At 38.3% G+C, this 14396-nt stretch overlaps 1 protein-coding gene across 3 annotated transcripts in view; it reads left to right on the top strand.

Annotated features, from left to right (window-relative positions):
* Positions 1-14036, top strand: part of ARMC8 (armadillo repeat containing 8) — a 62528-nt gene extending 48492 nt beyond the window's left edge. For all 3 annotated transcript variants that reach the window (XM_021395153.1, XM_021395151.1, XM_021395152.1), the window contains 9 exons: positions 159-240; positions 2591-2677; positions 3892-3984; positions 4468-4617; positions 6411-6506; positions 8739-8834; positions 9330-9402; positions 10594-10687; positions 11474-14036. In XM_021395153.1, the coding sequence (XP_021250828.1) occupies positions 159-240; positions 2591-2677; positions 3892-3984; positions 4468-4617; positions 6411-6506; positions 8739-8834; positions 9330-9402; positions 10594-10687; positions 11474-11507 (805 nt within the window). In that variant the 3' untranslated portion in view covers positions 11508-14036. The remainder of the gene's footprint in view (positions 1-158; positions 241-2590; positions 2678-3891; positions 3985-4467; positions 4618-6410; positions 6507-8738; positions 8835-9329; positions 9403-10593; positions 10688-11473) is intronic.

Genomic DNA, 14396 nt, shown 5'->3' with positions numbered 1-14396 from the left:
TCCTGGACTAGCACAGTATTTTCTTTTGCTATTTGCAGGCTAATAGTCACCACATTCTAGGCTGTATTATTGTGTGCAAAAGCTATGTGTATGTAGAAGCATAAGTATACCTCTGTGTATGTACTTCTTTCACAACGGATGATTCTTTTCTGTTTTAGATGTTTGCACAGCTTGTCCCGTTCTGTTCAGCAGCTCAGGACAAGTTTTCAGGATCATGCTGTATGGAAACCTTTAATGAAGGTAAGTAAAGTCAAGTTACAACCACACAAGCTTTCTGCTCGGTTATAATATCATGGAGGATTTGGTGTATGTTTAATTTGCATGTATTTCAGTAGAATCAGAGCATATATGACCTAGAAATCAAATTCCATGACCTTTTCCTAAGAGTCTTAAACAAAAAGCTAAGCAGGTAGCAAAGGGTGCTGCAGTCCATGCTTTCCTATTTTTCATCTTTTTTTTTTTTTTTTTGTTATCAATAAAGCTACATTATTCCTAATATTTAGTGTAGTAGCACTCTAGGACTGTATGTCCTTCAGTTTTAGGCTCAGACTAGATGGAACAGCTCAGGCTTGGTCTGTAAGTGCTACAAGAGAATTTAGATCTGTTTTCTCCTGTAATTCTCTACCTTCTAGATCTTATTGTAAATACTAAAACTGAAGCTGAAGAACTCTGCAAGACTTTTTAAAAGACTATTTTTCTTATAAAATGCAATTATCCACAAGATTAAAATACATCCAGATGCACCTGTTGTTTCTTGCCCTGTAGTGTGATTGTCACTAAGTGCAGATAAATAAACTGGTTTCTTAGCGTTTACATTTTTTAGCTCTTGAAAATGGGAACGAGCCAATTCTGCAGGAAGCCTGAAGGCTTAGGCAGTATAGACACCTGTGAGAATCACAAAGAGAATTGTCTGAAATGAACCTGACTCTATTCAGAAGTAAAATAGCCAGGCCCAAGGAAGCCTCGTCAGCAAAGTTGAACTGATGAACCTGATAATGAGGCACAGTTACATGAGCTGACTGTCTTCAAGCTTCAGTCAAAGTACTGCAAGGAAGTAAAAGATCAGGAGATCCTTCACCTATTTCTGGTGGTTTGGATGGTTCTGTACAAGAAAGATGCCTGTTGGACATTCTACTCAGGCCTGAGTAAAGTCTCACTGACTTTCTCTGATCTGCTTATGTTCTAATTCTCAAAAATTACGGACTGTACAAAATTGATTTGCTGGTCATCTTATTGGCCTTTTATGATGATGTGTGAATTAGAAGCCCTGAAGTATGGGTCTACATTTTACTATAGTTTCATGATGGAAATGATGAAATTATTTTCTGACAAGATATACAATACTATACCTATTACATGAAACACTAATTCTTGAGTTGTATGTGTGAGTTGTGATGATAATCCATGGGATAATTAACTGGGAAGTCAAGAGAGATTTGACCATGCAAGTTCTGTGCGATCACTATGGCTGATCAATACTCATCGCTACTCTGATCAATACTCATAGTTGTCATCTGAATGGGCTTGGAGGGAATTGTTTGAATGAGGTTGCAAAAGTCCTAAACTGGAAACATCAAAATGGCTAGAAATGTTAAACTAAAATAATGGGATTGCTTGAAGAAGTGAAACTAGTTCAGAGGGGGTGGTCGTGTGAAAAAACTTTGCAAACACAGCTGCTGGCTGTTGCTCATTGTGATTTTTATTAAATAAGCTGCAGTCAGGAACTTCTGTATGTTCATTCCAAACTGGCAGGAATTAAGTGAAAAATAAAATAAATTTTAAATAAAGATAAATTAATATTCAATCTAGCTTAATAGTAACTACATATGTTTATTCTCTCTTCCCTAGCATATATAGATGTATTGAAGAGGAGGGCTTACATCTATAGGGCATGTGTAAATGCACTTTTTGTGTAAGACTCTGTAAATGCAGTAATTGTTAATGTTTGCCTGCTGCTCTGAAACAGAAATCGGTACAGACCACCCTCACCCATTCCCCTTTCCTTGCTGGAGGAGCAGTTGCATCCTCCATTAGCTGGCCGATCTCTTCCAGACCATGCTAGGGGGATGTTCTGTTTAAGAATAGCATCAGTGGATCCCACCTGAGATCTTGGCATGCCTAAGAGAGTTTAACTTGTTTGAGATTTCTTACTTTCCCAAAAGGACAAGTACGAGAAAATTTGCTGTATTTTATTGTGCTTTCCTCAAGATATAGAAGTTTTGAGGAGACACCTGGAGCTTCCTTTTTTTTTTTTTAAAGCATGGCACAGAGATGTTCTACAGTTCACAGCCTGTTCTCTGTTGAAAGAATGGCTGCTGAGCAGAATTATATCCATGCTTTGCAGAATGGACTTTGTTCCCATTGATGTCTTTTAAAACCCACTTGAAAGCTCTCAAATCTGACTTCTGTGAAGCAGCTTTGCATTGCTCCAGCTTGTCATGTAATGAGAAGTATCGCGTTGAGTTGAATGAGCACTGTCCGAATCTGCACTACAAAGTGCAGCATAATTACAGGTATTCCATTTCACAGCGATCCCTGCCTTATCCTACTAGCTGACAGAGATTCTCCATTCTCCCCTTCATGACAACAGGTTTTACAGAATGCTCCAAATGAAATTCTGGTAGTAGCATCTTCTACGCTATGCAATCTTCTTCTAGAATTCTCACCAAGCAAAGAGGTTAGTGTTTGTCTGTTACCTCTCGTTGTTTCTGGATAAAAGCTACCCTATAGAGTGGTTCAATAGCCGTAAGAGTATCCTGATGGGTAGCAACTATGTGTTAGTCATCATAGAGTTGTAGTGTTAGGCAGACTGAAATCACTGATTGCTTGTTAATAAAAAGCAGATCTGCTTACAGTGCTGTGACAGTTGAATATTGTTGAGTAGTTAAACTGTAGTCTCTGAAGGAAAGAAAAAGTAGACATGAAATTTTTGACTTATAAAATAATGATTATCTGAAAAACATGATCTTGATGTTTTCAGTCATTTCTGAGAGACAGAAAATTATAAAATAACACCACCACCAATATTTCACTGACCCCTGGGCTTTCTTGTTCAAACTGCTAGTCACAGCCTGCTTAGTGTTTCTACTTGTAATTGGATTGAAATACTGAACTGCTAATTGGATTGAAATATCAGGACATGGTTCATGTAAAAGTATCATTGCCAAAATGAAATACTGCTTGAGCAAAATGAAAGAGTTTTTAGAAATGTTAGATTTGAAAATATCTATAAACTGATTTTTTGTAATATATTGCATTTTTTCTATATAGTATTTTCAAAAGTATATGTAAATTATCAGTCACTTAAAGCTGAAACAGATCTGTATTCTTCTCTGCGAAATTGCTGAGTCAAAAATTTTAAAATTTTGGAAGTTCTTCTATCTCTCGTGCCTATGGAGAGTTCTCTGTGAGTCAGTCAGCCACCAAGGCCATGGAGAAATGGTTCCCTGGCAGCTCATTGCAGTGTACAAGCATGTGGGACCAGGTGAACTTTGGCTCAAGCTGTCTGTTTCTGTTACAGACTTGGGCTGGAAGGGACCTTAATGCCCATCCAGTTCCAAACTCCCTGCTGTGCGCTGGCTGCCCCCCACCCCCAGCTCAGGCTTCCCAGGGTCCCATCCAGCCTGGCCCTCAGCACCTCCAGGGATGGGGCACCCACACTTCTCTGGGCAGCAGTGTCAGGGCCTCATCACTCTCTGAGTAAATAATTCTTTCAGTGCTCATGAATATAGGGCGTGACTTGGTTAGTTCATCAAAGTGGACCAAGCATGTTGGAATCTGAAGAGTGAGATATAAGCAAGACCCTTTTTTAAAATTATATTTACTTTTATTTGTATGTCTAATTATTCTGAGTATTGTTTTAAAAGTTTTTTCCTAACTTGTTCGTTTTAGCCTATTTTGGAATCAGGAGCCATAGAACTTCTGTGTAGTTTAACACAAAGTGAAAATCTTGCCTTGCGAGTGAATGGCATTTGGGCTTTAATGGTGAGTGAAATACTGATGGAATAATGTTCGCAGTTGCACTTCTTAAGTAGTTTGTTATTGTGACTTAAAGAAGTTGTGAGTTGTTACTAAAAATAGTGTAAGTGAAGTCTGGTTTTTTCATTCTGTCCACTTAAAGAAGGAAAGCCCTATCAGCCTGGAACACTTCAGCAGTTAGAGATGAATAAAAACCCTTTCATTCAGATACTGATTTAGTTGTCTGGATCATTCAGCAAATATTTGAGCAGTGTCAATAGTGTGATGGGGACAAATAAAAGCAAGTAATAACCAGGTCAGCAAAATCAAATGTAAAACTGTGTGGACATTGATTTACTGCATAACTATAAATTCACTCTTATGGGGAATTTGTAGTTCTTTATAACAATTTCAGGATTAATTTAGCAAGGGTATATATATGCTTGCAGGTAATAGTCTACTAAAACTGAAAACTAAAGCTTAAGGTTTAAAAAAAGTTGTCTTTTTCAGAATATGGCATTTCAAGCTGAACAGAAGATCAAATCAGACATCTTACGAGGTCTGAGCACAGAGCAGTTATTCCAGTTACTTTCTGATTCCGATGTAAACGTTCTGATGAAAACTTTGGGACTGCTCAGGAATCTTCTATCTACTCGCCCAGTAAGTAGAGCTGCAGACAGAACTCCTTCTGATCAAACATGCAGACAATACAAATTATTACTTTTTTGACAAAACAAAGATTTTGACTGAGAATGCAAAATGTTTTTCTGATTGCTGTTTGATACGTTGCTAAAACCGAGGGCTCTACTTTGCATTTATCCAAGTATCTGTAAGCATAAGTTCAAACCAGTGTCAGAAAAAACTGGAAAGAATTCTGTACATCCACTGAAACTTGGTAACTATTAGCAAATACAGAACTAGGCAGTTACATTTAATTATCAATTCCATTACATTTAGCTTCCCACAATATTTTCTTAAAAATCTTTCATTGAAACTTGTCCGGAACAGCAATGAGAGAGTTGCATTTGTGAGAGGTGCTTTGTATTTAGGATACCTAATGTTTCTTCTTTCTTGACACCTGCAATATTTCACTCTTACCCAACTATATATTGAGTACAGACTTCTTGAATTTGACTGTGGGACTGTGCACTTTAAAAAAAAAAAAAAAAAAGCATACGCTCATTTTATATACTAAAATAAAATGGTTTGAAAATATAAGCCTATGAATTGTTTTTGTCAGGGAGAAAGAGATATTGGTGGAGGAAAAGAAAGGGGTGATCCCCTGTGAAGAACAGAGGGAAAACATGCAGCAAACATTTGGCAAGCCAGTATTTTTGCTGGCTTGAAAAATACCACAAAGCCTCTACTGTGCATTTATCACGTATTGTGGTTCTACTATAAAAAGGTCACTGCAAAATATCTTCTGATATTTGTGCTCATTGAATCTCAATAAGCTTCATAGAGAATTTGCGCTGTCTTAATGTGAAAATTTTCATGTGAAAAGAACTTGTCAATCATTAAATTCACTCTGAGCTCTGACAGCAAAATCTCATTATTTTAAGATGTTATTTGTCTGATACTGTCCCAGCTTCACCTACTGTGTGTGATGCTTTAGAGCCAGACTCAACCATTCTCATTCTGTAACCAAAAGTTTCTCCAGAATAACTCATCCAGCTCTTTTGAATCAAGTTTCAGTGCTAGAAGTCCTACAAGAATCTCTATCGTTAAGAAGTTCCAGCTGAAAACTATAGTGTGTGCTATGCACTAGTTATCTGTGGTGGCTGTTTGCTGTCGCTTCTAAATTTTGGTATCAGCTCATCCAGTAGATTTAGTTTCACATATTTTCTGCTACTCCTTATGACCACTTATATTCTTGTACAGGTGTTTGTAGTCCTTAATCATATGACCTTTTTACCTGTAAGTCTCTAACCATGAGACAGATTTCCTAGACTATAAGTAATTTATTCATCTTATCTTTCTGAATCCTTTAAGGTTTTTTTTTAATGAGGATATCAGACCTGGTTGCAGTGTTCCAGTAAGTGTAGCAAAAGTTCCAGGTGGAAAAAATCACACCTCTTTAGCCCTCTTTGATGTCCTCCTGTTATCAGAGAAGAAAAGGTGATTCTTTCTAACTGCAGCATTGTACCGAGCTTAAATCCAGCAGGATTTAGTCTTCAGACTATGGCCAAATAGGAAACCAGTGGTTTTTTTCTACAGGTTTCAGTGAAGTCAGAGCCAAGGCTCATATCATCCTCTCTCAAACAAGACCGGGGTTCGTATGAAAAGGAATATTATCAAGTGTTTCTGCTGCATTGGATTTTGGGTTTTGGGAGACCTTGCTATGAGCTAGGAACTTTATGCAGTGTTGCTTCTCTTCACTTGAAGTAATTTGTGTTGGAATGCCACCTCTGTGTCTGGAAAATTGCTCTAACTTTACTTCATTGCTTTGACAGCACATAGACCATATAATGAGCACTCATGGGAAGCAAATCATGCAAGCAGTGACCCTCATTTTGGAAGGGGAGCACAATATAGAAGTCAAAGAGCAGGTATTCTTTTTTTTTGTTTGTTTTATGTTCTCATGACAGAATACAATTAAAGAAACACCTAAAAATGCTTACTGTTCTCATAATGTAATTTTGCTTTGAAATTATGATGTGCTGTGACTACTTTACTGAAATCTATCCATTTAATAACTTTAGTATCTACAGGAACGTTCCTCTTCAGTGCATTATTAAAAACACGTTTGAATTGAATTGAGAATGCTATTTAGATTTTAAAAGTAGGAGAACACTGTACATGAGAGCAGAATAACGAAATCTAAAGTAGCAGCATGGCAAAAACAGGACAGCAGGGACATGGGAAGAGAAAGAAGCGAGTATTTCATGATGGGAAAAGCTTTATGGTTATTTGCTCCTACAGCAGCTGTTGGTGCAGTCAATAATAAAGAATAGTGTCATTGCCTGCTTTGCTGGCAGTAGAACATGTTCTGCTGGGAGTTGTGGCATCTCAGCTGTTCCTGGGGGCTGTGGGAGCCAACAGTGGTCAGAGCAGAGGAGGCAGTAGCAGGGAGAAGAGCATGCTGATGTAGCCCAAGATAAGATCAGGAGGGACATGCTTTGAAAAATTACAGCTAGAAGAATAAAAATATACATGAGTAAAGGGAAATTGAAAGAGGACATGTCCAATGGGGAAAAGCATCTCTGGTTTTAGAACAGCATAAGGGTGCCAGCTTACGGGGATACTTGCTGTGAGGCTACCACAGCAAAAGCAAGAGGATAGACGGCAGAATTTGGCTAATTAACAGTTATGAGAGATGAAGCAGAACCAAGCCTCTCTCTAACTGTCTTCCTTATACAGGACATGTGGTGAATAATGGGGGCATTGAGAAGCTGCAGGAGATTGCAGAGGATTCCTTTGGCTTAAAATGGATATTGGTAGTGAACAGCATGGCAAATGTCTTTAATGCTAAATCCAGAGTGATCTAAATCTCTGCTCAGTGAAGAGTGGGCTGAAGGTAAAGAGGTCTCGTGTGGCTGTTTAAAGTGCAAAATTAGCAAAAAATACCAACCCACGCACAAAAAAAACAGACTACGTATGTAGCAAGTTTAATGAAACCATGGCTGTGAAACAGCTGAGGATTAAACAGTTGTTTCTTTCTAAATAGTTTTATCAAAAACTCTAGTTAAGTGAAATAGCCGTTATTGCAACAGAAGATAATTTTGCTTGCCAAGCCTCTGAGAACTATTTTGGAGGAGAAAGTGCACCACCTACTTTGGAGGAGAAAGTGCAACAGACGAAGACTGTTGTACTAGAGCTGAATGTAGGCTTTAAGTTTTGGGACCTTAGTATACAGAGCACCTTGCTTACTCTTGCGATGAGATGAGCAGCCTGTTTTTGTTTTAGAACTAACTCAAACACAACACCGTGTTACACAAGAGTGTGCATTTCTAGTAGGATGGTGCTTATCACTGTCTGGCTTGTTGGTATGTTGGCTTTGGGAAATAATAGATGTCTGCAACTGCTAATGTGAATGCAGCTTAGACAAAGGCATCACACATGTTCTGGTCGTTCTCCAGAGCCCTCCTGCAGCCACATGTACAGAAAATATGGCTGATTTCTTGCACAGCTCTTAGGGGAAGAATTTGCAGGGCATCTTCCTGTGCCTTGTGAGCACCAGGAAAGCTGCTTTTGCAAGTTGTAATGCCTTGTGCATGTAGTGCAAACATGGGCTTTGTTGCTTCAAGGTTATTTTGTAAGATGGCTTTTCTAATTCACAAGAAATAAGCAGGTGCATTAGCAGTTTACTTGAGCTACCTCTGCAGGTAAGATGTGTGATTAGAACTTGTGGAAAAAAGATATTTCTCTGAGGGATCAGCAGATATAGACCTCTGCTTTTCCCTTTCCTGGCTGGAAGAACTAGATGGATGTGTTTTTTTTTTTTTTCCTAGCTTCTGATACTGAGTAGGCTCCCAATGTATTGTATCTTTTCTATGCACTGTGTATTTCCATAAGAGACTTAAATTTTACTCATTGAAACGAATTAATGAATGTTGCTTAATATTTTAGAACAGCAAAAACTGTTTTTTTGGAAGGGCTGTTCAGCCACAGTTGTTACTATTTTGGCACTGGCGAAATGTAAGCAAGCTGGAAACTCCAGATTAAAGATATTAAAACTAATTAAAATAATTGTTTGTTACAATTTCAAAGCTGTCAGGAAAACTATAAATTATGGGATGTGATCTGCAGCCAATTATCTTAACAGTTTTTCTCTGTTTCAGACGTTATGTATACTTGCCAATATAGCAGATGGAACAACAGCAAAAGAACTGATTATGACCAATGATGACATTCTGCAGAAAATCAAATACTATATGGTATGGGGAAATTTCTCTTCAATGTTTTATTTTGATCTTTTGTCAGATTTAAAGGTGACACTTCAGCATTTAGTCATGTAAATTGTTAGACATTGTCATGCACTTAGCTCTTCTCTACCCGGTTGTGTTTAAGAAATCATGCTGTGTAGTTCTATATGGCAGATTAAAAGGAAGATCCGGTGTTATTTCCCATAACAACGTTATGCTAACTTAAGCAATACCTTTAGCAGTTCTACTTGGAAAATGTTTAGTGATCTTGAAAAAGGGACATCCTGTAGATCTCTTCCTAAGTATTTAAGAGGAATTGACTGAAAACTACTGAAGAGCTACTGAAGTGTCTTACATTATAGTGTTATCTTTGGGAGAAGTTATAGATACAGAATTTGTCCCAACTTTTTCTACCTCGTTTGTTACAGGATGAATGCCAAAATGTAAGTGTGAGAAATTCTGTATCTCTTCTTCTAAATTTGAATACTATTTTTTTTCTGTATTTAGAGTCATTCAAATGCTAAACTTCAGCTTGCTGCCATGTTCTGTATATCTAATCTCATATGGAATGAAGAAGAAGGTAAGAAAGCCACATTATTAATACACAGACTAGTTACTACCTTGATCAAAAGGCTAGTGTTACATACTAGTCATTATTTGTAGTGTGCAGTACAATGGAATCTAAAGCATAAAAGGAGAGATCATTATAGGTATAATATGGAAGAAGTGAGTGTGCTTGGGACATAGAAGAAAATGCAGGGAGCTGTTCTGGGGCAGGAAGGGAGGAGGATGTTGTCAATAAAGAGGAACTGATGAGTGTCACACAGATTCCACCTGCATCATTTCTGCAAAATCTGAAAACAATTGTAATGAAAGAATCCTAGCAGGGGGATTGTGGAAATTCATCACTGGAGGGAGCAGGCTGACTGGGGAGGATAGATGGCAATGGATTAGTAAAGGACCTTGTTGGAAAGATGGTTTTCCCTGACTTGAATGCGTTGGGCAGTGAGAGTCTGAAACCAGTAGGATTTGTGGGTGGAAGTGGGAAGAATGGGGAAAAAGAATTGTAACCTGTACCTCTAGTGGAAGGTATGTGGGAGGGAAGTGAAGGATGCTGCACCACAAAGAAAAAAAGTGGTTTTCTTGCGAGGGATGGAGAGGAGAAATGGAGGCAGCAGTGCACAGCTGGAAGGAGAACGATGGATGGGAGGTGGTGTGCTTTGAGGAGTGGTGAGGCTGGGAGGAGGACATTGTTAGGTGGATGATTTACAGATCTTCAAATTGACCATGCTGCTTTTCAGTAAAGAAATTGGTGCTGTTAGGGTATTTTTTCTACTTTGTAACGTATTCCATCTTTCTCAGGTCACTGAATTTTATTCAGCAGTGTCAGTTATGTTCCAGATGGTTTTCTGCTCACAGTGCTACAGCTTAGACTTAAAAATACACCTCCAGTTAAGTGTTCTGTGTATCCAAATCAGAAAGATGAGGTTCAAGAAGCTTGACTTCAATTGCTTGCGTTAGGGTAAAAATTGTTTGGGATTTTGCCTTTGAATTTTTTTTTTCTTTAAGCACATGCATGCTAAAATACAAAAAAGAAAGTAAAGCTCTGTTTTGACATTGCCACAGCTGAGGGAGTTTTACATTGCTGTGTTTTTGCTGAACTGTGCTCCATGTCCCTCTCCTCAAGCTATTTTCTGCTGCCACTCCTTTTTTCTGTTCTGCATATGTTTATTTTTGGTGGTATTTCCAAGAATGTAATTTATTGTTGTAGGTTCACAAGAACGCCAAGATAAACTACGAGACATGGGAATAGTAGATATTCTACATAAATTGAGTCAGTCATCGGATCCAAATCTGTGTGACAAGTGAGTCCAAATAAAAAATAAAATCCAGAAACAAGATTAGAGGGGAATCTCTGCTTTTATTAGATGATTTTTTTCTGAGATGCTGAGTTGGCTTCAGTCTTGGAATGGACTGTCAGGGTCATGTTAGCATGGTTAGGAGGTGTGGACTCAAAGGAAAAGCAAAACTTCTCAATTCAAGTCCTAATAAACACTGAATTAGCTGAAATATTGATGAAGCTGTAACCATAGATTTTTGGAAGGCATTCTTAACAAAAATGTTGTGCAGTGTTAGATCATCTAAATTGTCCTGTTCTGACTGCTGCTTTTCACCCTCTCTCTTCACTGTATGGTGTTAGTAGGGGCAGTCTTCCTGACAAGAATAATGTGCTTCTTGCATGTGCTGAATTCCTGATGTGTGACAGATTCATTTCTCAGCTAAAAACCCTGCTTTTCATGGTACATCTGTAGTACAGAAAAATAATTGCTTTTCACCAGCTGAAGGGGGATTTCTTTGTTTAAAAATTCAGTGTTATATACATCTTAATCCCCACCATACCTGAAAGTTGCTTAGGTTATGCTGAACATCTAGTGTACATGATTAGATTGTTTTATTGCAGGGTGGATGCCCACACAGCATTTCTGAACCAAAAACTAGATTCTTCCAAACTGAAGGAAGCAGCTATTCAGTTTCCTGTCACCTCACTAGTTATCTTCCCTATCTTGCTGATGTAACTTGTATTTTTGTTCATACAGTTGTTCACAATAAAGCCAAAGCCCAACAATTAACAGCTTGTTTTTCTCTTGCAGGGCAAAGACAGCACTCCAACAGTATCTTGCATGATCAAAGGCTAACTGAATCTATGGACACCCCTCGTCTACTTAAGGAACAGCAGGAAATACTCCTGACTCCTTATATTTGCACAAGTCACCTTGGGCTGCATTTTTCTTAGGTGCAGGGAGCTGCTTTGCAGAAACAGTTTAAATGATCAGGTCTCCAGTGCACTTGAGAATTTTTTTGAGGTAGTTTCTTTACTCAGAGGACTCCTGGGGGGTTGTTTTGGTTTGTTTGTTTTGTTTTTTCCTGAGCTACCTGGACTTTGGAATAGAACAATCAGTCATCATTTTCCTTTTGGGCCTACAATTTTCTGCTTTTGCTGCAGCCTGTGTGTGTGGAAATGTGTGAGTGTGTTTGAGTGTGTGTGTGTGTGTGCATGGATGAATGTGTGTTGGGTGTGATACCTCAATTTTGTTTTTCCTTTTTTTGTGTGAAAGTCTTTTTCTACAGGTTTTCAAGGGTTAACCATTGTTTGCTGTACGAATACTTCAATGAATTATATACAGTTTGAATGAAATGTTATTTAAAAAACAAAAACAAAAACTGTTGTATCCCATAAAGTTTATTTTGAATTTTGAACAGATGAATGTTTTTAAGTAAAGTATATGCATTTCTGAACTTCACCTTAATTTACATTATACTCATTTTTAAAGAGGAAAGTAGGAGGAGACAGTATATCCCAAATTATAAGCAGCACATTCTGTTCTGACAAGATCCAAGAGTTAGCATTGTACTACCATGCAAGATCACTTGGTACTGATGAAATACTCAAATCAGTAGAATGGGTCAGCTGCATTGTTCTACATTCCTGTACATTTTTAGAGGAAAGTCTCATGCTTTGGAGTTAGCATGACTGTTGACTTCTCTGGGAAGTGACAGGTGGCTGCAATATTAGCAGGCATAAGCTCTTGCTCTAGAAGCCAAGAATTTTCTCTGATAATTGCTGAAGGATTAGTTGATTTCACTAATGATATGTATTTGCTGATCCCTAGTATCAGTGGAGAGAACAACACATTGCCAAAGCTACACTTTGAAGAGACCAGAAGGACCTGGGAAGCAGTGATTAAGGGATTGCTTTTGTTTTGCATCCTTTACATTCAGACATAGTTAAGCAACATACAAATTATTTCCATTAATGGGTGCATTAAGTTGGGGAAGGGATGGATTTTTTTTTTTTTGCTCAGTCATGTTGCTATAAATTTTGTGTATATATACAGATATACACACTTGCATGGATTTGGATACCTGGGTGATAAGTGATGGGACTTCACTGTATTCAGAAGCCTAAATTGTCTGTAAGTTCCTGAAACGGTGCCTGTAAGTGTGGAGAAAAATTGTGGGTACAAATGAAGACTGTGTGTAAGGTTAGGCTGGAATGCAAGACCCCCCAGTGGCTTCAGGAGTCAAGTATGCATAGGAGCAAATGGGAGCAGCAAGAAGCTCTCCTTCATGCAGTTCAGGGTTCCTGCTTTCTTCCTATGTCTACTTTCTAATTTCAGTTTAGGCCATAGTTTCAATAGTCGGCATCTCCAAACACTATATTTACATAGCACTAACAGGCAAGCTAAAGGTTGCAGCCTATGTCTTAAACCAAATCTTTAATGTGTTACATTGAGCTTCAGGAAGGCTGCCACTACAGGAGAGGTCTGTAACATTGCTAGCCAATTCTGATAAGTATCTTAATCTTTAATTTCTAATCAGAAGGTCAAATTGTGATAGCCTTACTTTTTTCAGAGGTCACTGCTCATGTCAGAAAACGTGACCACGGTTTGGCCTGGAGTTTGAATGTGCTATGTATCAGATAACTGTTATCACTTGGTTGCAGAGGAGAATATATACATTTGATGTAATTTTTTCCACTCTTGAACGACAAATAAAAACAAGCACCTGACACATTTTCCCCAGGCACTGCAGTAAGCGACTGGCAGTTTTTATGTCCTTCTGCAATTTTTTTGTGATGGACTTTGGAGGCCGAACAAGAATGAAAGTGAAAATATGTGAGAACTTGATGAGTACCAGTACCTCAGAAATGAAGTCTTATAAAATCCCATCAGATATATTTTGGCTTGAACTGAGGAGAAGTTCTGAGACAGGTATTGTGAATGTAAAACTTTACAGTGTGTATCTGGCTTCTAAATTCGCACTCCTATGTACATTTAGGAGCTGCAGTTCTTACATATCTCTTTTCCCCCCTCCTCCCCTAGTTCAGTTTTCTGAAAACAAGCCTGAGTTTGATTCTTTTAATAAAACTTTGGTGCCTAAAAGTGTTGAGAAGAAAGGTGAGTAAGTATCTATGTACATCTTTTGAGGTGGTGGGTTCCTAAAATTCTACCAGAAAAGATAAAAACAATGCTCAGACAATCTTGTTGCTGCGTCAGAACAACTGACATTTCCCACAGGTGTTGGCAGGGCAGACTGTTGGATGAGAACGTTTTTACGTTCAGTTAAGCTTTGTCAATAATTTTTGATGTTGCTATGTAGGTATGTACAAAGAGAAGAAAATGAATAGTGTAAATAAAAAGAACTTTACCAGAACATGTAGGTTTTTCTGAACTTCATGGAACAGTCGGCACTTCCTTTGCCATCTCCTCCGCAGCCCCACAGTTGCTACCTGAGACTGCCATGGAAACAAACGTGTTGGCCAGGCCTTTGCCAGCTTCATTTGGGTGGTGGCATCTCTTAAGCTAGTTTGCAGAACCAAAGCAAGCAGAATTTGTCTGGACGTGGTACAGATGATCAGACTTCTGCCATCTTTGTGCCATTTCTCTTCCCGAAAACCAATCCTAATCAATTTTGTAAAGTGTATTTGCTCTTTATATCTGTTTGCAGTGTCCAGTGATGATAACCATTCTCTCAAAGGTTACATGTGTCGAAGTGATCGGTTTTGCTTGGAGG

Source organism: Numida meleagris, chromosome 4 (genome assembly GCF_002078875.1).
Source record: "Numida meleagris isolate 19003 breed g44 Domestic line chromosome 4, NumMel1.0, whole genome shotgun sequence".
NCBI lineage: Eukaryota > Metazoa > Chordata > Aves > Galliformes > Numididae > Numida > Numida meleagris.
This window is presented reverse-complemented; position numbering and strand designations above follow the sequence as displayed.